The 26,945-nt window shown below is 39.6% G+C and overlaps 1 protein-coding gene across 1 annotated transcript in view; it reads right to left on the reverse strand.

Moving 5' to 3' along the window:
- Positions 1 to 421: 421 nt before the first annotated feature.
- C14H7orf50 (chromosome 14 C7orf50 homolog) overlaps positions 422 to 26,945 on the reverse strand; it is a 30,704-nt gene continuing 4,180 nt past the window's right edge. Inside the window, exons 2-4 of the mRNA XM_038150957.1 lie at positions 24,764 to 24,963; positions 5,119 to 5,200; positions 422 to 783 (exon numbers count right to left, since the gene is read on the reverse strand). Of these exons, the coding sequence (XP_038006885.1) occupies positions 601 to 783; positions 5,119 to 5,200; positions 24,764 to 24,963 (465 nt within the window). The 3' untranslated portion in view covers positions 422 to 600. The remainder of the gene's footprint in view (positions 784 to 5,118; positions 5,201 to 24,763; positions 24,964 to 26,945) is intronic.

Here is a 26,945-nt window from a genome sequence, read left to right on the forward strand (position 1 = left end):
CTGTTCCCATCTGTGCATTATCTGAGTATCGATACAATTGCGCTAATGCATTTGAAAACTTTAAAATATAAAAATGAAAACCAACAAAGCTGATGGTATCTCCAGATCACCGTGTGAAATACTAATGATCAACTGTGTTATACAACCTGTGTTCAACAGACTGAAAATGATCCTTCCCAAATCCAAGTGACATCCTTCTGAAGCTGAAAGTGAGAGATTACAGCTGGCTGAGCACGCACTGTACTGTACACTCATTTTAAAAGCTGCCATTGTAAAAGACCCTCCAGGCTTTATGTTGGTTCCTTTGCTCTTCTTATTAAGAGCTGCAATGTTCCTCACATTTAACAGTAATTAGAGGGGGAGATGGAGAAAAACTAATGAGAGGGAGAGAGGTTTATTCTTCTGAAGAGATGCACTAAGATTAATAGCAAGACTATATAGGTTATTTTTATTTCATCACCTCAAACACGATAAATATTTTCAATTGGAAAAAATTATGAGTATAAAATTCAGTATTATCTTTACAAATCCTTTATAGCCTCAGTGTGTGACAGCCTCTCCTTCCCTCCACCAGACAACAATTATGACACAGAAATGCTCTCAGGACAGCAGTTGTAGAACTTGTCTGATGCGCTCACACTTCCCCAGCAGGTTTGGGTCTTCTCCATCAGAACCATCAAATTCCTTCATAAAAGCTTCAGCTTTCTGCACAGTTTTGTCTCGTGCATTGCCCTGAAGCCCTTGCAGATAATCCAGTAAAATGGTGAAATACTTGTCTGGAACCTTGGAAGAAAAAACAAAAGGAAGGAAAAACAGGTTTATTATCTCCCCTCTCAATATGCATTCACAATCACGTCACAGCATCACCTGAAAGACAATTAGGAGAATGGCACAGGCTTTGGTGTTTGCCAAAGTCCAACTGCATGTGGAAATCCAAGGGGAAATGTTTCCTGCCAAGGTTCAAGCTGCCAGGAGGGATGGATGGACTCTGGTGAGAGGACTGTCATGTGCTCAGATGGGCAAAGCATCTGAGAGGAAATGCTCAGCAGATGTGGAAACGCTGATCAGCAAATGCAAACACTGCCTGACAGGGAGCCCAAGGCTCTGAGGGTTGGTGGAAGAAAAAAACAAAACACATTAGCCAAACTCTCCTTTTGGAAACACACATGTAAATCTTACTAAATTCAGTGAGAATTGCATGCACATGTCCGAGGGAAGAATTTCGGTGGAATTCCCCTCACCCTTACCCAAAAATTGTTTGCTAAGATGAGATACCACCCACCACTACACACTTAGATAGAATGCTTATACAAAGGACTAGAATTTAATTTGAAAAACAAACTCAAATTCAGACATATGGAAATAATTTTTAAATCATGCTGACTAAAACTGATAGGCTCTACCAACATGTCTAACATTAAAAGCGCTTCAGTCATCTACAGTTGCATTATCCACGTCTCACTCCCTTTCTAATTAACTAGTCAGAGATTAAGTTTTACTTTATCTGGTCCAACATACAGTTTAAATGATCATTATATTAATCTTGACAATAATTTAGCAAGGACTTTGGAATGATTTATTCAGTGCTCCATATTGAAGTACTTTCAAAAGGAATATGTGAACAGACCTACGCTGATCTTAACTTCATGTTGTGTATCTGTGGAGCAGGTTTCAGCCAATAACAGGATATTTTTTGCTGTGAATCATGAGATGTTAAAATGATCTCACCCTGCAAATATGTTTCTCCATGTTTAACTTTACACATATAACTTGACATGAGTTAAGTTAAACACATACGTAAGTATTTAAAGGATTTGAGAGTAATTATTCGAGGGCGGTTTCGATTCTGCAAAGTATCAACATTTCAGAGAAGACAGATCTTCAACAGACACTTAATTTACAACTTATTTCTCCATGGACATTTGGCAGCCGAACTTTGATCACTAAAACTTCTATCACTCCAAAAGAAGAGGAAGAAAGAATATTCCAACACTGCCTTCATCAATCAGGGGTATTACAAAGTAATAAATCAAAACTTAAGTCTGTGTTCAGCCTCAGTGTAACTTGTACACTATGGAAAACCTTCTGATTCTTCACACAAACACTCTTGCATTAAAGAAGCAATGTAGTTACAAAAGAAATATTAATTTTACAATGACTAACACTGAAATGGATGATATATAAAGCGTTGCTATACTATACAAATCAAACACAATGAAAAATATCTATATTTTTGAAAGTTTTCACTCACAGTAAGCTGGCACTAATAACAGATGAACCCATTTAGACACGAACAATTCCAGTGTGACAGTGTTCCTTTAATGTAGATACTCAGTACTGAACTTTTAAAGTCAGCAACACTTCCACGTTTCAAACCTTGGCCAAATTCTCTCTGTAATTTACAACTCTTGTTCTCAGAGCCCATGGCACAGACATACCCGTGGAAGTACAGTTATTATTATATCATTTAAGCAAATTGCTTGAGGGGGCAATTGAAAGCCTGCTCTAAATTTAGAAATCCTAAGTGCGCAGACTTAACATGAGGCAGCCTGAAGCCTAGAAAACATTTAGCATTTGGCCCTAAGGGTGTTCAAGTGTTCGAAAAGTCTGATCTTCTTCCTTTAACATAACACAGCTCTGAGGTTTATTTCATCAGGAGCTCACAACACAGCACCCCGTGGGCAAGGTAAGATCATATTTCCTCCTGACTTACACAGACAGCAGAGACATAGCAAGGACTGGAACACACAAAGAAAGTTAATGAAATCCAAATTTTAATTCTTCAAATACAGTAGTACAAAAGCAGTAATTTCAGGGGTCTTGGTGAGGTTTTCCAAGGAGGAACACAATCCTTCTTCCAAGGTCAGTTCAAGGCTGGTTTGAAATTGGAGATCAAGATCTCCCAGCACGGCTCTGGAAGTCAAAGCCAGGCTTATGGGATTTTGTTATTATTCTTTTGTTAAACTGTTTTGACCTTTGTCTTGTTTCTTTTTCTCTCTCACACACCAATCTTGCCTCTCTCCTAACTTCCTATTATACACTGGAGCTGATTAATATGGAAGTAATCCCAAGTGAAACAATTCTTGTCTTTGGGGAAAGCAGGGAAACACTAGGAAAGAGTACCAGGAAAAGAACAGTTCTCACTTTTAAATTACCCTCTGCAACTCTGTCTTTTCAGACCTGACCTGCAGACACCCACGTATTTTGCAAAGCAAACAGAGACACCAGCAGAGGGAAGCTCAGCTCATTGCTGCCATTTTGGGTCACCTTCCAAGGAAACTTTAGCCACCCCACCACACCCTGAAGTCTAGAAGCTGAAGACTGATCTAGTAACCTCCTAAAAATGCTGTGCCAGATGATAAGGACCAACAAATAACCTAGTGTTTATTTTATCCTGGGTGCTGGAGAAGTATGCACACCATAGGTACACGGGCCTGGCTTGGAGGCTGTCAGCCAGCCACCAGATGGATTTTAAAGGAGTTTAAAACACCATTTATCTAGCAAACAATTTTAAAACCTCAACTTATTTCTTAGAGAAAGAGGCCTATCAGTACAGGAAACTCGATTCAGGCCTTTGCATGGCTCTTCAGTAGGCATCCAAGTGACACCGTGAGATCAAAGATGTGGCTTAGGAAGGAAAGAAACTTCTGTCTCCTTTTGTACGTTAGTCATGCTTGGATTACCAACAGATTTCATTCTGTAATGGACAGGAAGTTGAATTTGGGTATAAAAAAATATTCAAAAGAAGCTGGGTGTGCCCTCCCTATGGTCCTGATGAAGAAAGAGACTTCATCATATGCTTAATTATAAGCACTTGAGCAGTTCTACGAACTTCACTGAATCTGGATGCAGATGTTAATCATTCTCTGAAGTTCATATTCAATACTCTGATTATTAAACTACAAAATATGTGAATTTAAATAAGTCAGAGCACTTCCATCAGAATATTAAGAAAAAGGAAGTTTCATTTCAGTGTTGAGAAATAAGGAGTTAAACTGTGTTTTGATACATAAAACAAATGCTACTTACAGTTCATTGTGTCCCAGCATATTTCAACACAAAACCAAAGTAAACAGGTAAAAAAGGAAAAACATCCTTCTGCCTGCCAAACGGTTTCTAGGTAGCTTTGAAGAGCATACACTGATTTTGAAAGGTTGATAAAGACTTTAAAGAGAGAAACTTAAAAAGCAGAGGATAGAGCAAACAACCCAGAACCCAAAATCAAATTTGTATTCCACAACTCATCTTTTTAAAGTATTTACACCATGTGAACTTTTTTGCCTTCATGAAACTCTGCTGTTAATTATCTGGCTGTCTAAAAAGGTAACACCCAATGTCAGGTGATTGGCTTTAGAGCTGCTGACTAATTTGGGTCAGGACGATTGGTATGAGTAAATGTTCAAGTGCACACAAAAAAATCAGCAAAACTTAACTGAATGTCAACAAAATGAACCAATAAGTGAGGCACTGTGCAAATGGGCAGAGGTTTGTTCTGTTGCACAACAAAATGAATGACCTCACACCCTCATTTGATACCACAATGGTCAGATACTTATTGGAAATTCAATTTATGTTGTTTTTGAAGTTATGAAATGAACAGATTTCAGTATGGATTCAAGCCTGGCTTCTGGTTATACTTTATGCTTTTCACGATCAACATCAGGTTTCACTTATATTTAAATGAGAGAGCTATTTTAACATCTTGGCAATATGGTTGTACATCTTCCATGGAGCCCAGAGATATCTGAAACAACAGGAGAACTGTGGTTTGCAGTATTGGGTTCCACATTAGAAAATACACATTAAGGATATGACTCAAATTCTCAGCAAACTCCAGATTTAAATAAATGAATCTGCTCTCTTTATGCCTGCTATACATCAAGTGTAAAAATCTAGCATACACAGGACAACGATCACAAACAAAATAAAAAGATCAATGAGAAGCAACTAAAACGCTTCAGCATCTCAGTTAAAAACAAAGTAATTTATAAGTTATTAAAAAATTATGAGACAAGTGCATGGTTAGTACTAGGAAGTTTTGGTTAATAAAGAATAGCTATAACTAATGTATAAGACTGTATCATATTTGTTCTGAGAAAAAGCAGCATGAATACAAACCTTCTCTTTATCATACATGTGCAGGAGAAGCCACGTCTGTCTTGTCTTCTGAAACTTCCATTCTTCTGGGTTTTTAGACCAGCTGCAGAAAATTAGGGGGAAAAACGCTTAAATGGGAATACTGTGATATCAAAATGTCCTTTATTTAGAAAATATTCCCTACAAGGCTTCCGAGTGACTTTGTATGCATGACATGGAGTGTCATGGCACTGTGGGACACAGATACTGGCACACATTTTGTACAGGGCCACCTGGGTCCTCTGCAAAAAATTATAGGAGATATTATAGCCAAGAAGGTTAGAAATTTTCTTCAGAAAGCACTGATTCCCTAAAGTTAAATATCAAATCCCACCCCCCAGCTTTGGCCAGTCTTTTATGACAGGTCACTGCCCTCATTTGACCAGGACAACAGAGCGCCCCAAATCCTTACCCCTGCTGCAGGGCTAGCTGAGAATCTGGGGAGGTGCAGGGGACAAGAATCAAGCTTGGGTTTCAGAAAGTTGCTGTTCCACAATTAACTGAAATTTATATGAAATTAAGCAGCCTCTGAAGGACTGGAAGGAGGGACTTGTGCTACAATGGTCACCTCAGCAATGGCTGCAGCCCATCACAGATGGCTGCTCTAAACAGACAACATTCATCCTTCAGCAGCAAATGTTTTAAGGCTTGGGCTTGTCTAAATGCATGACTTAAATATTTATATTTATAGGCTAGAAAAATGGGTTTTTTATGTCTCTCTCTCATGAAGAATACTCAATACTGTTAAAAGTGAGAGGCTGAACAAATGATTAACATCTGCAAATGTTTGTTGGCTGTTTGGCAAACACATTTTCAAAATACAAAATTTTAGCTGGGTTAAAATAGCACATTCATGTGCATCTTGAACATGTTTTTAAAGCTGGTATATTTTGCTTTAGATACATTCATTTATTTCTATTAAAAAATGAGTAAACCAGTAAATGTATCTATAAAAGGAAGACTACTTTTTAAAATAATGTACTTGAAAATTAGTATTGTAACACGTACAAAATCTGACAGTACACTAAAGTATCATTTGAAAAGAAAGAAAAAAACATAAGGAGAAAACCCAGAAACTTTCACAATTATTTGATTTTTCTCTAAAGAAATGTAGGTCTCCAGAGGGTAGCATGCAAGATGCCATTAATGTTCCAGCTTGTTTTACACAGCAATAGAGAGCACAGAAATCAGTTGAAAAGCCAGCTGGGTATGAGAATTAGTATTGTTTAAACACTGTCAAGTCTAATAAAGCAAAAGACTCCTCATCTTTGGTGAATGCTGCACCAGCAAATACATTGTTCAGTCAATTCAATGAAAGAGAAAAGAAAAGAGACCACAAATTTGTATAGAAAGGTTTCATGGAAAACTCTGAAGAAAATCTAAAGAAAGAAATTATTGTCTTGATGTTCAAATTCAGAATAAAGAAAAAGAATCACAGCTCATTAGGGTTATCATCAGCTAACTATATTAAAATAGCTTATAACCAAAATATAAGGTAAAAATCAGACAATTAACAGTAAATTAAGGAGGACAGACAAAACCAATAACCACAATATAACATCCTTTACGTGCTCGAGTTAAATCTACAGATGAGCTGATTTAGAGGCTTCTTTTGGAATAATAATATAGTAGCCAGATAAGTAGGCAGAAGTTTGCAAAACAGATACTGCACAAAAGCAGGAGGCCAAAAAGCTGACTGATACAAGTTATAGAATTAAATAGAAAACTATTATTATGGTGAAACCATCCCTTCTCCCATCATCCCCCGCCTAGAACCCAAAGCACTTGTAAATCAAAAGCACACAACCTTGGTGTCTTTGCAGCAAGGTGCCCAGCTGGACAACAAATGACACCACCTGAAGTGTGAGGAGCCAACGGAGAAGGAAGTAAAAATGGCTTTTCTTGTGGGTGCAGTTTGTGGGGCCAACAGCAACCTGCTCATCTGCACCCACTGATTCTGTTTGTCAGGCAAACACAGCTGCTCCTAACAGAGAAACTGGGACTTCTGCAGAAAGTCCTTCAAAACAAACAAAACTAAAAAATGACAGTGCTTTTTTAGCCTGTTCCTTTATGAGGCTCATCCTCAAGAAGAAGAAGGCAAGTTTAGAATTCTTTTCTACGAAAATAAAGCCTGGAAACAGTTCACATTACAGTCTTTGCAAGGTGACAAGAACAAGCTGAGTGACAGATCTGTGACTGCATCCCAGGAAAACAGTTCCTCAGCTAATGAAAACCTTTAACATATGTTTCTAAACATATTCTCTAAACTATTCTATGTGTTTCAACATTTGTGATGCTATCCATTGGCTGGACATACCACAGAGTACTCTCAATCTTCTACTCTGCTAATTTTATGTTTCTATCACAGTATCACCTGAGTACTGTTGGCATTGAAACTTAAAAAATACAGCCTGATTTCACTTAATCTCCTATAAAACTATAGGATGTTAAAATATCTTTATTACCTAGTTTATAAACAACTGAGACCAACAAATGAGTGCACTATAAGGTTAATTGCTCTTATTAACCTATTACCAAAACCATATGCTCTCTTCTACAAGTTAAGTAGAGTTGTTGTACTCCTGCATCCAAGACTCCATATGGACTTTAACTCCTGTGAATTCTCTTGCAGAAACAAACAAAAGTTTTAGTTTGCCTTCCTGAAAGTCTCTGCTCTATATACACCACAATAATTCATATAAACAACAAATACTTTAACATCATCAACTGCAGGAAGTACATTTATGTCCATTATAGCACCAGAGCCTCACAAGCCATTTATTTTGTTTTGTGATCTGTCCTATTAGAATTAAACACTACATTATTACAACAAGAAAAAAAATAGTATTTTCCTTAATAGCTATGGGTGCATTCTTATTTTCAGAAAATACTGCTAAGTTTTTGACTGGTACTCCATCCATGGTTGAATCAACAATGGTTGTTTCCTCCCCTTCAGGAAAATTGTCCTTCTCTTGAGCCGAATTCCTATCAAACTGTGGGCAAAACACTCCTGATAATGGGTGTACAACCTTTAATGCAGATAACGTGACAGCTGCTCCCCCAGCAGTTATTAAAATAAAACTTCTCCACTGATTGCTATGATTATGACAGCTTTTTCCTACTCCTGTGACCGCTTTAATATCCATGGAAAAGAATCACTCCATGACGAAGAGAGAGGAGTGTTATCAGGATGACATCATTGGTACATTTTTAGAAATGCTCAACTTCTAAACTAGAAAACTTCAACCCTTACAGCACAAGAGAGATTTCATTTTGCTGTTTACATGCAGATAAACTTCCTTGACATACTACAGCAGGAGAAAAGGCTTTTCCTTCAAGTGATCAAATATACAGAGCAAAACCAAGTACATTACAGTTAAACCCCCTCTTTTCATAGACAATTGCACCTCTTTCACAGTTTGAATTCATTTGGTAGCTTCTGGAATGATCTGTGTCAGGATCTAATACAAACTATGGAATTGGTTGAGAACTATACATGTGTGAAACAGGTATTTTTCCAGTGTGCCTCAGGCTAATTTTCAATATATTGTACAAACACGAATTGCCTTCTTTACACAGCTAATGTTTGAATCTTTCTCATGAGCTCCAGCTCATTGAAAAAACACACTGGTTGACTTTAGTTAAAGAGAACTTAAATGTTTGTGCAAATGATCTTCCTAAATGGCTTTGAAATTGAATAGACAGAGGAAATGAATCAAATAAATCAAGCAGCTTAGGAAATTTTACATTTGGGCTTTTGGTTTTTTACAGGAGAATCTCATGTAGAAAAGCTGCCCAAGATTCTCACTGGTCTATCTCATAAATGACTTTTAGTGTGCCTACAGTCATCTCCCATAAATCTACTCCCAAAAGATGGGGATTCAGGCAGTGGAAGGAGGCAAACAGAAGGCGACTGGGAGCATGCAGGGCAGAGCTCTCGCTGGGGTGTCCCGGGAGAAGGAGATGGGGAAGGGAAAGCAGGCAAATTGGTTCCAGAAACACAGTATGAGAAAAACATTATTGTTACAAATTGGATTCAGGAAGTCAACACAATGCATCTGTTGAGACTACTGGCCAGGACAAAACTCCACAGAGCTGTCACAACCGGCAAATTATCACTGAGTGCAGAAAAGCTCAGGGCTGAGAATCAACCATTTTACTGATTCCACTTGAAAAAATTATTGGGTGGGAGACAAGTCTCAAGAAACCAGAAAGACAGACAAGGATGTGACTGCTGACACCTTCCAGAGCACATGAGAGCACTGCTGTGTGCCAGATGCAAGGACACCTCACCTACATCCACTGCTCCAGGTGAGTGCCCCTGGCAGTGCAGCCCACCCTGGATACACCTTCCAGCCTCAGTATCTATCCAAGGAAAAGCAGATTGCCACCAAATTTGGATTTCTCCAGCATACAGCCCAGGCTTAGTATCAGGGAATTAACTTGAAAGTTTTCTCCAGCCCTGAGGAGCAGCTCAGAGCAAAGGCTCCTGCAGCTCTCCTGTGATTTATCCCATGTCTGACATCTCCAAGCTTCCCTCAAAGGAGGGACAGAGCCACGGGTCTGACCCACTGCACCAAAGTCAGGGCTCCACTGAAAAGATCTATGGAAAACATTAAAAGCATCTACAACACTACACAGAAATGGTCACATTCTTCCTCTGGGTACTCTTCTGTTTTGATACACAGTTATTCACCACTCTGCAGCCTGTCTTTAAGGATCACCTGGGTCCTTCCACCCCTAGGGAGGCTGAACAGGAGTTATGGCACACGATTAAGGCTTGCAAGAATCAAGTTAGACCCTTTATTCCCCAAACCCTCTGCAAACAGCATCATTCCTGAGCTCACCACCCTACCCATAAAATGTGGATAACAGGTGTTTCCTCAATAAAGAACAACCATACTCCAAAAATTCCCCTTAAAGATATTTAAAGCCTTGCTGAAACCCTTGGCACTCAAGGGATGTGCTGGAATATTTCACAGTGCAATGCATACAACAGCAGCCTCTTTAAAACCCCATGCACTGGTGTTTAAGGCAACTCACTGCCCCAGTAAGGCCCAAATTTGGAAACTCTGAACGCTGTTATCAGGGCAGTCCAGAGGTGAGCCCACTGCACATATGGCCAACAGGTGAGCAGGGAATGCTGCACCTCAAAGAGGCTCCCTGGAACCCCTGGAAGCAGCACAGAGGGAGCAAAAATTTGGCACAAGCTCACTCTTGTAGGAGAAGAGCCATTTTATGGATGGAGGTTTTATATGGATATATAAAAAATATATGGATGTGGATGGAAGTTTAACATATGCCCTTGTAGAGCATATAGTGAAGTAGGAATAATAATTTTTTCTCCAGTTACAACACGTACAATTATTTAAAGGGAAATGTAAAAGCGTTTATTTTTATTGGGGGTATTCAGAGTTTCTTCTATTTCTCTCAGGGGTATTTAAAATGGATTTACTTTTACAAAGATGTTTTTTGAATGTCTGGTGTTCCACACAAAACTGCATGCCCAGAAAGCTGTCTCATGGTGAACTTCATTGCTCAATGCAATGTTAAGAAGAAATCTCAATTCAAGTGTGCATGATGCTGACTGTCCTCATTTGGAAAGAACAGCCAAAACTTGAATTCTAGATAGATTTTCTGAGACTGGACTGGACAGCTGTAGTTAAAATCCTGGAAGCACAGACCTGTGGTAAGACCCAATATTAGGCATATGAGACAACTATAGCCTTTAACTGTGTTTTTCTCATGTTATGGATGAGTCTGTTTATGTCCCAACTCCAATCCCTAGAGGAAGTTAATATATTTATGCTGATATTCTCAAATCTAGTTTGGAATCTAACTAAATTATGACTCAGATAAAGGTTTTTCTTATTTTCCTGGAAGAAAGAAAAGACAGTAATGGAGCTCGTTTGCCAAAAGAAAACTTTCTAAAATTGTCAACAGATTTTAGAATCAGTGCCACATTTTTGGTTGAAAATCCTGGCACCATTTTTCAATCTGTGGTTTAAAAACATTTTTTAATATATTCTTCCATCTGGTTTAGACACAGTGTAATGACTATAGACTTGTGAAAAGGCAAGGGGAGGAAGCTTTTTTTAAATTTAGGAATCACACATGCAGGAAAAAATAAATGTGCTTTTAAGTGTCCCATTTTTGTCCTGATGTCCAGTATTAGGACAGATTGCATCTGATTGTATCTGTACAGCAAACGGGTCACAGGATTTTCTTAGAAAGTATTTATAAAGTGAAAGGAAGGGGCCTTTGTGCCATAAAGCCAAGTTTGATTAGATCTACATAAAATGTTTATCACAGCTTATCTTTTATTGCACGTACTTTTATCACTTGCCATTATTTGTAAGGTTTTATATTATGTTTGCATCCTGCAGCTTCAGCCAAGCTAGAAATCCTCTTCCTCCCCCACCACAGGCTCTGCTCAAATGCAACATGAGACGTTCCCTTGAAGAGCTTCAAGTATAAACAGATGAAACAGATGATTGGTGGGAAGAAAAGTTGACCCAGAAAATTGTAACAATGCCTCAAAACCATGCAGCAGGTCGAGAGGAGAGCTCCTGTCTCTTACATCTGGTACAATACACGTGCAGCACCTCCGTGTGATTCAGCTTCTCACAGGCACCAACCCACCTGCAAATGCCAACAGCATTCAACCTTTGCAATTTCTTTAAAAATTATTTTCCTGATGTAGTTATTTAGTTGCTGGTATCTGCATTAGCCCACCTGCAGCAAAACTGCATTTTGATTTGAAAAAAAAATATATAGCAGTAATAACGTGCTGAGAATTTGCTGTTGTTTTCAGTAATAACCAAAAGGTCAGGCTTGAAAGCCCACAGCTACTATTAGTGCATTTCTAAGCTAAATGTGCTTTTTATTCTACATACATTCATAAAAAGAAGACAAAGCAGGAATTGAATTATCACAGAAGCAGGATAAAAAACAGAATTTGAGCCCTTCACAGCCAATCTGTTCTGCTCCTGCAAGGAATACACAACCAAGTGCTATCCCAAAGCCCCATCTCCTCTCCAGATGTCCATCTTTTCTTGCACTTAATTCTGGTCACACTGATTCCTGCACCAGAAATAAGGGAAAGGGAAAATGAAAACAACTGTTATGGCTCCCTCCCATGAAGAACATCCTGGGGGGTACGAGGAGATAAAGAGGGCCCCACATTCTGTATGAAAATCATGTAAGGAGCCAGCTGCACGTAAAATCCTTTCCAAAAGCTGGCACAAGTCCATTTATATAAATGCTTTCTGAAGATCAGATGAGCGATATGCTACCAGACCCAGAAAAAACAAATATGGTCAATTCTCTTCTCCCTTACTGTTACACCAGAAAATGTCCAACTGTGGTACAGAACACTCCTGCAAAGGCACAGATTCAAGCTAAGGAGCTCATTTTCACTGCTTTTTAAATTTTAAATCAGCTTCTAAAACTTTAAATGTCCAAACAAACAACAAAACAAAACAAAAAAGTATACCATCACAAAAAAAACCCAAAAAACCCACAACAACAAAACCCACAAAAAACCACCCAAACTTTTGTGTTTTATTAATAAAACACAAGAAATGTATGAAAATGTAATGGTTTTCCATATAGCAATGCTAAAAATAATGCTGGAAGAGAAAAAACTTGATGTGAAACTTTATCTGTGAAAGCTTTTAAGGAGGGAGGAAGAAGTGGCCACTTGGAGGAGAATTTGGATACTGAAGTTGGCTGATTGGTTTTGCTATGAAGCAGCCAGGACACCCAAGAACCAATTTAGTGCTCGTTACACTGAGCTGAAGGTTTGTGTTCCTCAGCTCTGCACGGGCTGCTTCAGGAAGCCCTGAGGCTGCAAAGGGATGCTGGCACCCTGGGAAGGTGCCTAATCCAGCTGGGCCACTGAGCAGCAGCACTGCTGGAAATGGGCTGCCCTCCTGTACCCAGATGTCTTCAGTTTGTCAGGTCGGGTGTTTCTGTGTGGTTTTTCTCTTTGCAAAAGCCTAAGGGATTTCCACAGCCAAGGGATTCCTGCAGTTCCAAAGTCTAGAGCAGCATTTCACTGTAACGAGGAAAAGCAATGCTCTGGTTCTGCTAAGGAGATGCCAAATGCTGACCTGCACCACATCCCAGAAGCAGGCACATCTTTCCTTTCTGCCTCAGCATCCAGCAGATCTAGTCCCAGCTACAGGGAGCCCAGCTGGCCTCTCCTCCCCAGAAGATTCAAATCCTCTTCCTGCACCTTTCCCAGTGGGGTTTCCCCAGGTTTTTGAGGAACAGGAGCTGCTCAGAGGGTGGACCACAGTCTCAGAGAACCTGAGGGGTGAAACCCAGCCCAGCAGTCTGGAGGATGGCCAGGCAGGATGGGTGCCAGCATCACCTGTGAACACACACCACCAGGGTCCCCTCCTTGCCTGACAACCCTGACAAAGAACTGGCCTCAAATCAATCCCACCCCTCGTGGTATCCAGGGACTCCCTCATGCACCCTCCCGGAAAGGGGAAATTCCCCCCTCAAATGGAAGTTGAGCCTTGAGTCTGTGGTGCAGGACTGGCCCTGTAACTCTTCTACAGAGCTGGCCTGTATTGATGGCAATGTCCTGTACGTACAGAACTGTCAAATTGTCAAATGTTGGATTGTCAGATTCCTACTGAGCCCCTTTACTGAAGTGAGTTCTCTCAGGACAGTATTGAAGAACTGCTATTTATTAATTTGGATACCAGCCCTCGATGCACTGTTGCAGCAATTACACTTGTGGGGTTTTTTTTTTTATTCTAAATGAAATCTAAGTATTATTATTGCTGGCTAGTTAGGCAAAGTTCATTTTTGCTACAGAAAAATGTAGCCCTCTTCAAATAACCCACCCCACAAGTGGCTCTTACAGTGCATCTGAGAAGTACCACATTTGCAGTTATTCTGGACCAACAAGAATATATATAGAGAGAAACCTTAAAAAAAAACGAATCCAAAAAGACATGTCAGCCATCCTTGTCATTTTTTACATCCCAGCCTGGACATCCCACAGCTGCATTCATCAGAAGTATGGCAGAGGTGGATGGAGTGCTGCAGACCCCATGGCATCTGAATCTCCCACGCTGTAACCTTACAGAATGACTTACTCTTCTTATTGCTGAAGAGCTCTACAAAGGGACAATATCTATATCAAGATCAACATAGAAAAGTTCAGCAGTCCACAGCCCATTCACTTTTTTTTTTATTTAACTGAGATATTCAGCTATCTCTCACTGCATAATAAAATCTGCTGTCACACCAAGGTGTTTAGGGCAGTGTAAGATTCTCCCCTTCTAATACCCTGTGACATGAGTTGCACTACTAAGATATCGAGTCATGTATGCTTAAAGAAATTGATCTGCCAATTACTGCTTCCTGCAGATGGCTCTCATTCCAATTCAATTTCATTCATATAAAAGTAATTACTGATACCTTTTTAGGCATCATCTTATTAATAAATGTGTGAAAGAGAAGACAAGTTTTATTAAGGAACTAGTTTTAGTATTTCAAAAATACTTCTTGTTATTCTATTCTGGTTAGGAAGCCCTGACAGCTCCCTGGAGCTAATTGATTAATAATCATTGCCAACTGCATTTTAAATTTTAATTCTGGCTTTGGCTGACTAGTCTGAATGATTCCCTAGAGCTATGAAACTCCTCACCACTACTATGAGTATTTGGGCACTGGATGAATAGTTTGAATGTGTTTGAGGAAGTGAGTAGCAGCGTTAATTCTCCCAGATCTGAATTTTATGACGCAGAGAAAACATAAAAACTCCCTTTTTTTGCTCCTGCCATGTCAATGAATGGAGGAAGATGGGTGAGCACAAAATGCCTTTTTTCAAAGCCAGGAGGAGGGATAAGGATGGGATGCCTGGGCTTGGAGCCAGAAGTGAGGCAGGGAGTTTGGAGAGCCAGGGGAGAGCAGACTTCAGAAGCTGGGAGAAAAAGCTGTGCCTCACACTCCTTCAATGCAACCTCCCTGCAAAGGAAATGTTCCCAAAATAATGTAAATAACCCCTGCCATCTGCTTTTAGTTAAAAAATATCAAGAGGTAGTTTGTTGTAATACTTATATGTGAAATGGATTATTCTAATTATTCTGGTTTTATTTGACCTGAACACTGCCAAATTCTCCTCAAAGACAAATGGAAAAGATCAAAGTGCTGTGTGAGGTTTTGAACACTTCAGTGAGGAGTGATGATGTCTCCTTAGTGTCAGGATACAGTCCTGAAGCAGACTGGTCTGTTATTAAAGACTTCTGAATCTCCCTTATATATCTCACAAGGTTTCTGAAAGTAATACCAGATGAAATAATATATTAAAGCAGCTTAATTATTCAATTAGATGCAATCTCTTTTGTACAATACTGTGGAAAGATGAAAGCTGCATGTCAGCGATAAATATCTAATGGCTACATTTAATAAACTGTTAAGAAAATTCATTTATACTAAATTTTATTTTACTGGAAATGAGTTATTAAAAAGGAGACATTAATTTTTCTTAACCATGTTTGGAAATCAAGATGCTATTTTACAGGAAAGAGAATCAGACAGAGAAACCTTAACTATTTTTATCTGAGTTTTCATGGATTTAACACATGTACTCTAATTTTCCCCATCTAGGGAAGCACTTTACAGTCCAGCAGTTAAGTACTGCTAATACAACTCATAATTGTGACAGTATATATGTGAAAAATTACAGAAGTTTTAACCATCCTATTGATAAAATTATCAGTAAATAAAAGCAAAGATGAGATGCCACTACAGAACAAAATCCATGCAACCTTCACTTTCAAAAGAAGGAACTGAGAAAAACCCTGCAGGTCTGTTGGGTGCAGACATTGGTACAGGGCCAAAGAAAACAGAGCCTGTGCTCAGATGAGAAGAAAGTTAAGTCTACTTTCCTTCATCTCACTTCTCTGAAAGGAGACCTTTGGACAGTACAGGGACTTTGGTGAGTCACGAACTTCATCACTGTTTAATTTATCACCTGAAAAATGGGGTAACACAACACTTTCTCAAAAGCTGTCATAAAGAGAGTAAATAAATCAGTGTCAAAATACTTCTCATTTATTTATCAAAACACAGTTGTGATATGCTATCAGGAAAGGTATAATGGAAAAGCAAATTATCATTACTATGTTGGGGAGAAGATAGAGACAGTATGTTTAAAAAAAACATGTAAATATGTCTTTAAAGATGGGGCTGAGAAGTCAGGTATTTTTCAGTTGATGCAGTAAATGATAGATGTCAGATGAAAGGATTTGTGAATTCATGTTAATGATGTTATTAAATACACTATTTCCATATGAGAATGTTTGAACAAAATGCCCAAGTAAATATTTTGACAGCTTTGTTTCACACTGAAAAAATGGCAGAAGTGCAAAGAGACAGAAGGTTCCAAAGTAAATCACTCTGCAGCTTTTACTGAAATATGCTTTGAGAGGTGTACTCGTGACCTTCCATAAAATTAATTCAAAGACTTAGAAATACAAATAATTTGATTTAGAGCCATAAAGCAGGATTAGAGTTCCCTATTCCATCTTCTTCTTTTGTTAAATTTAGTGACCATTTATGGTTATGGAAATTAGTAAAGAAATCTCTTTCCTCTGCATAAACTAAATAGGACAATGAGCAGATTCTGAAAGATGGAAGAGCTACTGACTCCAACTGAGGAAAATTTACCATGGACCTGAGCTTCCCTTTCCTTCTCCACTCAAGCCATACATTAGTGCTTATCAAAGGGGTAAGAAAGCTACTCCAAACCCATTCCCTATAGGAAGTACTTTATCCAGGATAATATTAATAGCTAAGCCATAAAAGGTTTGGTTCAGGGAAGATTGTGTTAGTTCAGCTGCTCTTCCAAAGCTCAGCTGAATGAGTTGCATCATAAGCATTTACTAATTTGGCTGGAAAATCGTGCAATCATTGATGTTTCTAAAGCTTATTTCTGAATGAGTTGAAAGTACCACAGAAATACTTGCAACATCTCAGAACTTCCAGGTATAACTAAGCATAAAAGTCTTAGAACCTGACATTTCAGAACCTCCCAAACACCTATTTTGTCTCTAGAAACCAGAGCTGCTTATCCAACAAGCTGGATATGGCAAAATACATCCAAAAATATTTGTAAGTACCTAGGATCTTCATAATTCAATCCTCAACTGTGGAGAGGACTTGCTAGAGATTAATAGAATGAAATTATTTGACACAGGAATTCTGTCCATCTGGAGCATTTCCAGGATAGTATTACAGATATCCAGCATATATTGCTATGGTTTGTTTTCTTCCCAGAAATTCTTGGTAAAAATAGCAAAGATTGGCTCCGAGCCACTTAAAAGGGGTTTGTTGTTGTTGTTGTTCTTTCTTTTGGTTGCTGTTTTTAGACTGTTTAGTAAATGATATTATTTGTCAGCATTACCTTGAACTGACAAGTTTATCTTCAGCAGCAGCTGAAGAAGCCTCAGTGCCCGCTCTGGCTTAGAAGTGCTGTCACTTATAAATCAGCAACACGCAGTGCCTCTCATCTGCAGAGAGGCATAACTTCTTAATTCAGGCTCATCTGAGTGTTAACCTGGTTATTCAGTTTCCAGACCCAAGTATTCCTGCACAAGCACTGTGTTCTGTTCAGGCATCTCTTCACCATCTGCATTGCAAAATTGGATTTGAATGAAAGACCTTTCTTTTGGTGAGCACTCTTCACACAAAGTCTGGCTCACTCACTCTGGATAGCTGTATTATTTATAAGTGGAAAAAGACCAGAGAGATAGATAAGGAACAGTAATCTGCATGATCTCACTAAATTTAGAGTAAAATATTCATGTGCTTCTTGCAGAGCAGTGAAATTGTTGTATTAGAACCATAAAAAGCAGCTAACCCAGCAAGAAGTTAATAACAGTTTAAAAGCAATTTCTGCACAATCTGACATCCTGTGGATGTCATGTGGGGGTTAGAAAAACACTGGCATGTCTCCAACACATATCTACATCTCACTTGCCATCAAGACACAGAAAAGTGAATCCAGAAGTCAATGACTCTATCACAGGGAATGAAAATCATCGACTCAGGCTGCCACCAGACATCTTGATTAAACAGGCAGAAGCTGAATAGTGCTGTTACTGAGAGTGTGATGTGACAGTCACAGAATCCTAAATGCACAGTTTGAATAATCAGAGGATAATGAGAACACTGATACCTGGAAATGGGTATCACAAAGCCCACTCTGAAACAGGAGCATATCTGACTTGCTGCAGCAAGGATGAAGAAGGATAAGAAACCCTGAAAAACGTATTACAGCTAGAGTGGTATATATTCTAAATGCCACTATATTCTAAATGCCAACACTGTCATTTACACAAAACTCAGTAATAGTTTGAGGGGAGAAAAAAATATTTAATTGTTCAGAAAATTCAGTGTGAAATCTCTACATCTCTACATTCTAGGGCTCAAAGATGAATCCAATGCTGTTGCCCACAAAGCAAAGCCAGAGTGAGAGTGAGCAGGGAGGAATCACAGACCCCCAGTCCCTTCTGCTGGAAGGCAGCTCCAGTAAAACCACATTTGTTTCCAGGTGCCACATTCCAGAAGGATCACAGTGCACAGGAATTCAAAGAAGAGCAGCAGAGCACATCAGGGACTGGAAGGAGCAGTAGGAGAGGAAGGATCATGGATGTGTTGCTTCACTGGAGGGGCAGTGACACTGAGAAACCCATTCAGTCACCAGCAGGATGTGAACATGAGGAAGGGAGAAATTATTTATGACCCATGGGGCAACACTGTGATTTTAAAAACTCTGCTTAATAACATGTCCAACACAGCAGAACAATTTTTCTGCATCATATGCCCTACTAGCAAGCCTTGTCTTCTGCAGAAGGTAATGTGCTTGAGCATGATAACAGAATAGCTCTAAGCAGCACAAAATCTGGGGAGTGAATACGCCCCCTCCACCTACCCCCACCAGATTATCTGCTGGCATACCCACACCCTAAAAATAGGAAAGGTGTGGGCATTGCAACAGAGAGCTTTGTAGAGCTTGTGAGTAACGTCAGGGCTGCTAGGGAACTGCAAACAAACTGAGGTGGCTTCATCAGATGACGTTACACAAGGGAGTGTAGGATAATGACAAGGTAACTCACTCTCAGCAAGCTGAGACTCCTTTGCTACCAACAGAGTCAGTGGCTGCCTTTAAAATGAGGAAGATCTCATTTTCTTAACATCAAATGGAAAACTTGAAGCTTTACAGACATGCTGCTTTAGGTCAAGGAGAGGAATCCCACTTAGAGGCAGGTCAGGCCCTGGTAAAAATTAGAAGTCAAGCAATATAGAAACTTGGAGAAGTGCTAAAACAAATTCACTGATCTCTAGAGTATTAGGAAAAGTGCAAGTCTTTGAAATCAGATAGCAGCAAGTGCCTGCCCAAGTTCATATAAAACAGAACAACCCTAAATGCAAATTTATCCTGTATCTGACTCTGGATTCATGAGGCTTCTTGCAGAGCTAATGAATATGACAAAATGACTAAAAGCATGCAGGAATAGATTAATTACATCCATAGTTAATGCTTGCCCCAGAACCTTTAAAAAATAACCCTAGGATTATTAAAGCAAAACTATTCCCCTTCACTATGCCCCTAATCTTTGAGGAATTGCTGCTCTTTCAAGACACCTTAAAGCCCCAGTTGCTGAAGGGAATTCAGGAACACTGCTGTGTCTAATTACAACACTTTCTCTTAAGTTCACACACTATTTTTGTTACTAGCTAATTGAGATTCATTCCTTGAGCAGTTCTCCAATATTTTATGAAATTCAGGGTAACTGATGAGCTTAGATATATGCTGCACCTTGCAATCAGGAAGGAAACTTGATCTCAGTTTTGGAGAGCAGGGGAAGGAGAAATGCCATTAAATGCTAAAGTTAGTTGCTATCCAACTTGAGGACTCAGTCTCTGGAAGGAGAATAAAAAGACCTGTGTATGTTTAGATTTCTAGTTTATCAGTTACTCTTAGTATCTAAAAGCTTAAGCTGTTGATGGTGAAACATCAACACCAGTGCCAAGTTTGAAATTAATACCAATAATAGGCCAGTAGCAATGACAATTACTTAAATTCAGAGTCAAGTATCAAAAGCCTTCACTGACCCTGGCTAAAAAAGTAACCTGTGAGAAGTAAAACAACTTTGAAACATTGTGAATCAACAAAGGAAACTAAATGTGACACAAGCCCACCCAAGGCGCTGTAAAAGTAGAAACTGTTTTTCTACGTTAATGAGCATGGTTGTGTTTGTGCAGAAGCTCCTCCAATGGAGTCACCTGCCCCAGGAGGGGTTGCATGAATGAGTTTGTGATTGCCTGAAGGGCCACCATCATCTGAGCTGTTTGGCCACAAATCTCAGACATTGCTGCCCACTTTACAAACCTGCACCAGCCTCTCCTGGTTCCTTCAAAAATCAGAAACTTCAGAGTGAACACTAATCTACCTCTTGATTCCCTTCTACAGACAGCCTCTACTCCAGAAGGAGTAAAAACTTGATATGCTTTCTACAGATTTCTATTTCTATATCTATATAACATATGACATACATTAAAAAAATATCAAACTATTAAAAAATTGCCTCCAGCAACATCCCTCGAATTTCTGTATTCTTTGAAAGGAAGAACAACATTTCAGCTTTAAAATCTCCCAGGCTTGGCACTGTTTGTAATAAAGTTTGACTGAGGACAAGGATGTGTTTCCATTGTGCAAACCCAGCAGATAAACAACTGCCCTGGGCTGTCCAGGGCTGTCAGCAGTGCTGCCACCACACTCAGCAAAAACCACCTTGGGATCTGCAGAGTCAGACCATTTCCTCACGCCATGGGAAATTCTGCCTGTCTCTCCCTTTTCTGTTTCTGTAACATGCCCTTGGCTTATAGTATTCTAGAAGCATCTTTTTACTTTAAAGAAATCTCTGACATTCTTTGAATCTTGCCTGAATTTAAATTAGGCATTGAGAAAAATAAGATCTATGTAAAGAAAAGTGACATATACTAACAGTATGGCATAAATAATTTCAAAAATAATTGTACTTCAGCACCTTATTTTTCAAATTTTAGCACATGTTAAATAGTACTGCAAGGCTCAGGTAATTCACAGCACACATCCAGATAATATTGTCTATTATTTCTACTTCAGATGATATGAATCTTGTAGTTTCACATTCCTTTAGTGAGGTCTTTTCAGATCTCTCTCTATTCCTTTGATGGGTGATGGAGAAATCCATATGTGCAGATCCATACAGCAATGAACTTTCCAAGCCAAACACAGGAACAGCAGCTTCTAGGAGAGGGTAGCTTGCCAAGACAAACAAGTTCTGCCAACATTTTAACACCACAGAAGGTCAGTTAGGTTATAATTAAACCTAATTACCATTCTCTAGAATTGCAACATCTTTTCACTTGAAGTCACCTAATACTCAGAAAAGGATGAATTTTTATTCTAGATTTTCCAAGAATCACATTAATCAGACAATGGAGTGTTCCCTTTAAATCTGAATCATCACTTACCATCATAAAGGAACAAGGCACATTATCATTAAAAGGAAGATATTTGAGTACTTTATTTAGCCACTAATACTTCACCACTCCTGCTTTTCCCTATTTCTCTGAAGTAATTCCCCATTCCTCTGAAGTACTTGGGGTTTTTTTCATCTGTTCAGTACCACTCTGGGGTTTTTCCATTATTTCACTTTTTTTTTTTTTTTTTTCCTCCAGAGTTTTATAACCTTTCTGCTTCAGCTCCCTACTTTTAATCCTCTCTCTATCTTCAGATCTTCCTGTGTGCTCCCTGGGCAAGCTGGGGATCTGACAGCAGTAACTTTTCTCTGCCAGCTGCTGCCTTGGAAGAGAACTGTGCTGGGAACCACCTGAACTCATCTCACCAAGGAAAAGATGAGAAAAAAATTGGTAAAGCAAAGATTTCTTAAAAATTGGTAAAGCAAAGACTTCTTTTCTCTCCTTCCTTCCTTTTCACACAGCCCAAGAGAAAGTGAGAGAGGGGGAAAAAAGCCAGGAGTCATTTGGCTGCTTTTCCTCCATCAGGAGTGTAAACCTGGTCATGCTCAGCCTGGTTTCATTCAAATGAGCAAGGAGCTGATCTGGGCTATCAAAGTCACCCAGCTCACAGGGGAGACCCTTCAGCTCCTCAGGTGCACTAGCTGGGGGCTGCAGTTTGAGCTGGCATCAGCTGCTGCTGCATGTGGCCATGCCATCTGCATGGTGAAAAAAGCCTCTCCCAGCAAGGATGGCCTTCCAATAAAATGATAATTTGATCCCTCTGGAGACTGGAAAGCATCAAGGACCATTTCTGTTTAGAATCAAATAACAAAGCTGGTAAACTGGAAGACCTGCTCAGCTTGTGGCACACTGTGCCAGCAGTGGGGACCCCAGCAGAGGGGGCACAGGTTGGCAGGGCTGCCAAGGGGAGCCAGGGCCTTGGTGCAGCCCTTGGAATCTGGCTGCAGGGCTGCTCTGCAAGCAGCAGGAAGAGCAGGATGCAGTGAGCAGCCCTGCCCTGCACACTGTGTGCCTGATTGCTGCCATCAATGCTCTCTTCATTAACTCCCCTCGACTGACAGCACGAGGCACAGCTTTGTACAGCTGTGCTCTCCTGCTGCAAACAGTCCCTCAATAAATAAAAATGACAGGTCCAGTTATCATATGGTACATTGAGTTCCACCTGTCCTACAGGAGATGCACATGCCATCAGGCAGCTCAGATGCCACTTCACTTACCCACACTTCTGTCATGGAAGGCTTTTATTGTGGGTGGGGCAAAACACAAATCCACAGCACTCTTTTGTTTACTTCCAATTATATTAATTTCTTGCATCTATAAGATTTACTTATCCTCCCACAGATTATTCATGCCTGTAGCCCTGCCAAAGCATGTAGACTGAAATCCTTCACCCACTCAATATGCTGGAGAGCTTGCAATGGGTTTCCAGAACCTGGATTTTTGTCTCCCTTCCCCAGCTAGTCTATTACTTCTTGGATTCATTTAAATCCAGTTATTTCTTTTGCAGTCTAACTGGGTTGAAAAAAAGGTCTGAGGTGTAACAGGACTAAGCTGTTTTTCTGTAACTAATAATGGTGCAAGACGGTTCAGGCACATTTGGGGCTAGAATGGTGATTATGGCTATGTTTGCTTCGCAGTTCAACATCTAAGGACTACCCCTGTTAAGTCTACAAAATTCAAATTGTCTGTTGCTGAAATAATCCCTCACAACCTATTGCTGCACATACAACCCACAGACTCTGTATGATGAGACCAAATGACAGAGCTGGTTTTCTATTTCAGGGTAATTTGGTACAGGTTAAGTGAAACTCTAGAATCAAATTTGTTCAAATATAATTTCATGTTCACCCATGTTAAAAGGCAAAAATCCATACAGATTACAGTGGAATAACAAGCAAAACCCTACAGTTTGTTCCCTTACTTTCCAAACCTGAAATGCATTATCTAGAGATCCACCATTTACCAGAGCACACACACCAGAGAGCAGGCTGAGCGGATTGTTCAAAGCTAACTGTCAATCCATTTGCAGTTCAAAACAGTGGTGAACTGCTCCAGCTGTTTTCCAGATCAAAAATATTATTGTCATTTTGCTATCGCTGCATGCTGAGGGTTATGTAACAAAAATGCACATGTCCCTCTGCCTGGAATGCAATTAATTTCCTCCCTTCCCACTGCGAGTGGTAAGTAACAATTCAGACAGTCTGGATGCTTCAGTTTTGAGCACAGGCAGGGATGCAACCCTGGATTAATTCCACGTGGTAACCCACTATTTGTAACATGCCAGTCTTCTGGAGGTCTTACAGCCAGGGTATATTTTGCAGTTTGGTTAAAAATAAACATTATCTTCCTGTTTGTACGTGACCTCTTTACTGTCTGTGGGGTACCCTGAGTGCTTCGCTGCAGTTCTTTAGTTCAAGCACAGACTTTGCTTTGTGCTGGAATTTTAAGGCTTCTAATAAGTGTGCTAACTGGATGAAGGGATTGCTAACAATCTGAAATCAGCCACTATACTTGCTGTACACTTTGGTATGCAAAAATCAGTCATTGTACACTATTAACTCTAAAACAGTGGCAAAATCCCATCTCAATCTACAAATATCCAAGCATTCTGCAGGTGGTTGAATTCAGACTCTGTAATGCTTAACCACTCCATGGAATTTGCTTATATAAAGAGAACAACTGGAAGTTGTTTCTTTGTCTTTGCCTAGAACAGCACACTCAAGAAACAAAACTCATTTTCTCAACCCAATCATTTTTGGAATGTGCCTGTCATCTCTGTAAGTGCAGCTAAGCCCATGATATTTACATAACAACCATAAGATCTTCAGGACTGGAGTTGCCTTTCTATAAAATGTTTGCACCATACTTAACTTCTCTCTGCTGTTGCTGTAATAGAAACACAATGGGGTGATCAACTGTCCTCCAGGGTGTCAACTGGGATGAAACATTAACTTGGTATTAACTGCAGCAATTTCCTTTAATGTGTCATTGCTTGGTACAGCTTGCTCTGGGTTACTGGTTTACAGCTTACTTCTGTAGGCAGCACCTGCAGAGGTTTTACTGTTCTTACCTGGTTAAATAGGCCAGAGCCCGCTCACATCCCGACGGCTTTTTGGGCTCCACCTTTTTAATGGGGATTCCAGCTTCCCTCATCAGCTGTTTCTCCTTCTTCTTGCGCTCTTTTTTTAATTTTCTTTCCAGTTTCCTCTTTTCCTCTGGAGTAAGTTCTTCTTCTTCCTCTGCAATAAGCTCTTCCTCTTCTTTTGTAGCCTGAAATAATTAACATTGAAATGAAGTGTTTATCTTTCTATAGGAAAGTGAACAAAATATGCATAAAAGTAATTAAAGAGCACAGGTAATATTTAAAACCAGAAGGTTCAGGTTTCATATTTTTACTGTTCACTGTACTTCCATCACCTCTGCTATGCCCAACTCCCAGAACAGCAAATGCTGCACTCAGGGAGATGTGTCAAACTGCCCTCTATAAATGTTGATACTGCTCTGAGTACTACAGGAACCTTCCACCTATGCATTGAACACCATTTCTAACACGGCTTGTGCTGTTTGCTCTCCCACACTCAGTCCTGAGGAGGGATGTGAGCAGCAGAGGCTGTTTCACAGTGGATGGAGGGTTTGGATGTTTTTTCAGCACAAACATTTCAGTGGGAGCAGTAAGGTTTCCTGAGGATCCTCAGCTTGTGTTTGCTGTGTAACCACACACTTCCCTGGACTGAGAAAACTTCTGTCTGCCATACAGAGGCTTCATCTCAATTATGCCAAGGGCAAAGATGTGACAACTCCCTGCTTCATCCAAGACCTCTTGGAGATCCTTTAGCAATCTTGAGCAAACATACGCACAATCTTCAATAAACATACACAGATACATATCTCACAAAGGTTGACATTTCTTTGGGTTTGCAGACAGAACAGTTAATTATTCACATCTAAAACCATATTACCATAAATATATGCATCAGTATATATCCCAAATGCAAAGAAATATTTCGCATACAGATGAAGAGCTTTAAATAGTTTATCTGACTGTAAACACTGTGTTTATCCTGGAAAATCCAGTGTGAGATTACGTTGTGTAGAAATAAAATGCTGTTCCATAGCAAGATGAGAGTCATTCCAGGCATTCCCAGATGTCTGAGGGAGGTAGTGGCCAGGTAAGGTCTTCTGCTAGAGCCTGGGACACCCATGGAGGCCAACTGGATGAGAAAGAAATGCTCTTTCTCCTCTCTCTGCTCCCCTCTCACCTGTTCAAGGAATCTGTAACTGGAACCTGAATGCACAAGAAGATAACTGCTTTATGGCAAGACTGGTTAAAACAACTTTATAAGTTCACAATCCTCGGTGTTACATTAATTTGTGTCAATCAAGGGCTTTCAAACACAAATCCAGACCCAGAGCTAAATAAGGTTATTCTTGCTGATATTCAAAGAATGTTAAACAAGGCAATACCCGAACACAATCTTATTTGCCAAAGACACCTGTTGGGGTTTAAACATTTGTTCAGTGTCAATTCACCTATCATCTAAGCTGACTCTGACTCATCTTTTCAACTTGGTGTTTTCACAGACCAAAGAAAGGTTAAGAAAGCAGAAATCAGAACTAATGGAAGTAGGACACTAAAATGGAGTTGCTTTTTCTTATTTAAAATACTTTTAAACTACTTTTATGGAAAAGCCAGTATTCATTGCAAACACATGCAAAAAAGCAACATATGTTGCATTAGTATAGAAGACATTTTATAGTTCATGCTGAGAACAAAATAATATTTAGGGTGAAGGTAGAATTGAATTCTTACACAGGAAACAACGTTTTCATTTGAAAAGCCACCCTGGTACTTACTAAAATAACAATCCAGCCACACAAAGCCCTAGAAAACACTGAGGGTGGTCATTTATAAAGTGTTTGAAAAAGATTACTACAGCAGCTGTCCAACAGACAACGCACTACAGTTAATCTTCTTTTAAAAATAATGTAATGAATTTGTTTACTTTTCTGTGAGCCATGAAGCTTTCAAATAAAGTGACTGTGGCACATCATTAGAGCCAGTCTGATAAAGAAGCCTCTGCTTCTTCATACTTACAGTAAATGCATATCTTGGTAACTTCCCTTCCCCCCCCCCACCACATTCCTCACGTTATCAAAAAGCTTTTTATCCTTCTCCCTGACCGCTCCATTAAAAACAAAACAAGTTGCTCCCTCTCTGTAGGTCCCAACGTAAATACCAAGTCCTAACAACG

The sequence above is a fragment of the Motacilla alba genome, chromosome 14, assembly GCF_015832195.1.
Source record: "Motacilla alba alba isolate MOTALB_02 chromosome 14, Motacilla_alba_V1.0_pri, whole genome shotgun sequence".
Taxonomy (NCBI): domain Eukaryota; kingdom Metazoa; phylum Chordata; class Aves; order Passeriformes; family Motacillidae; genus Motacilla; species Motacilla alba.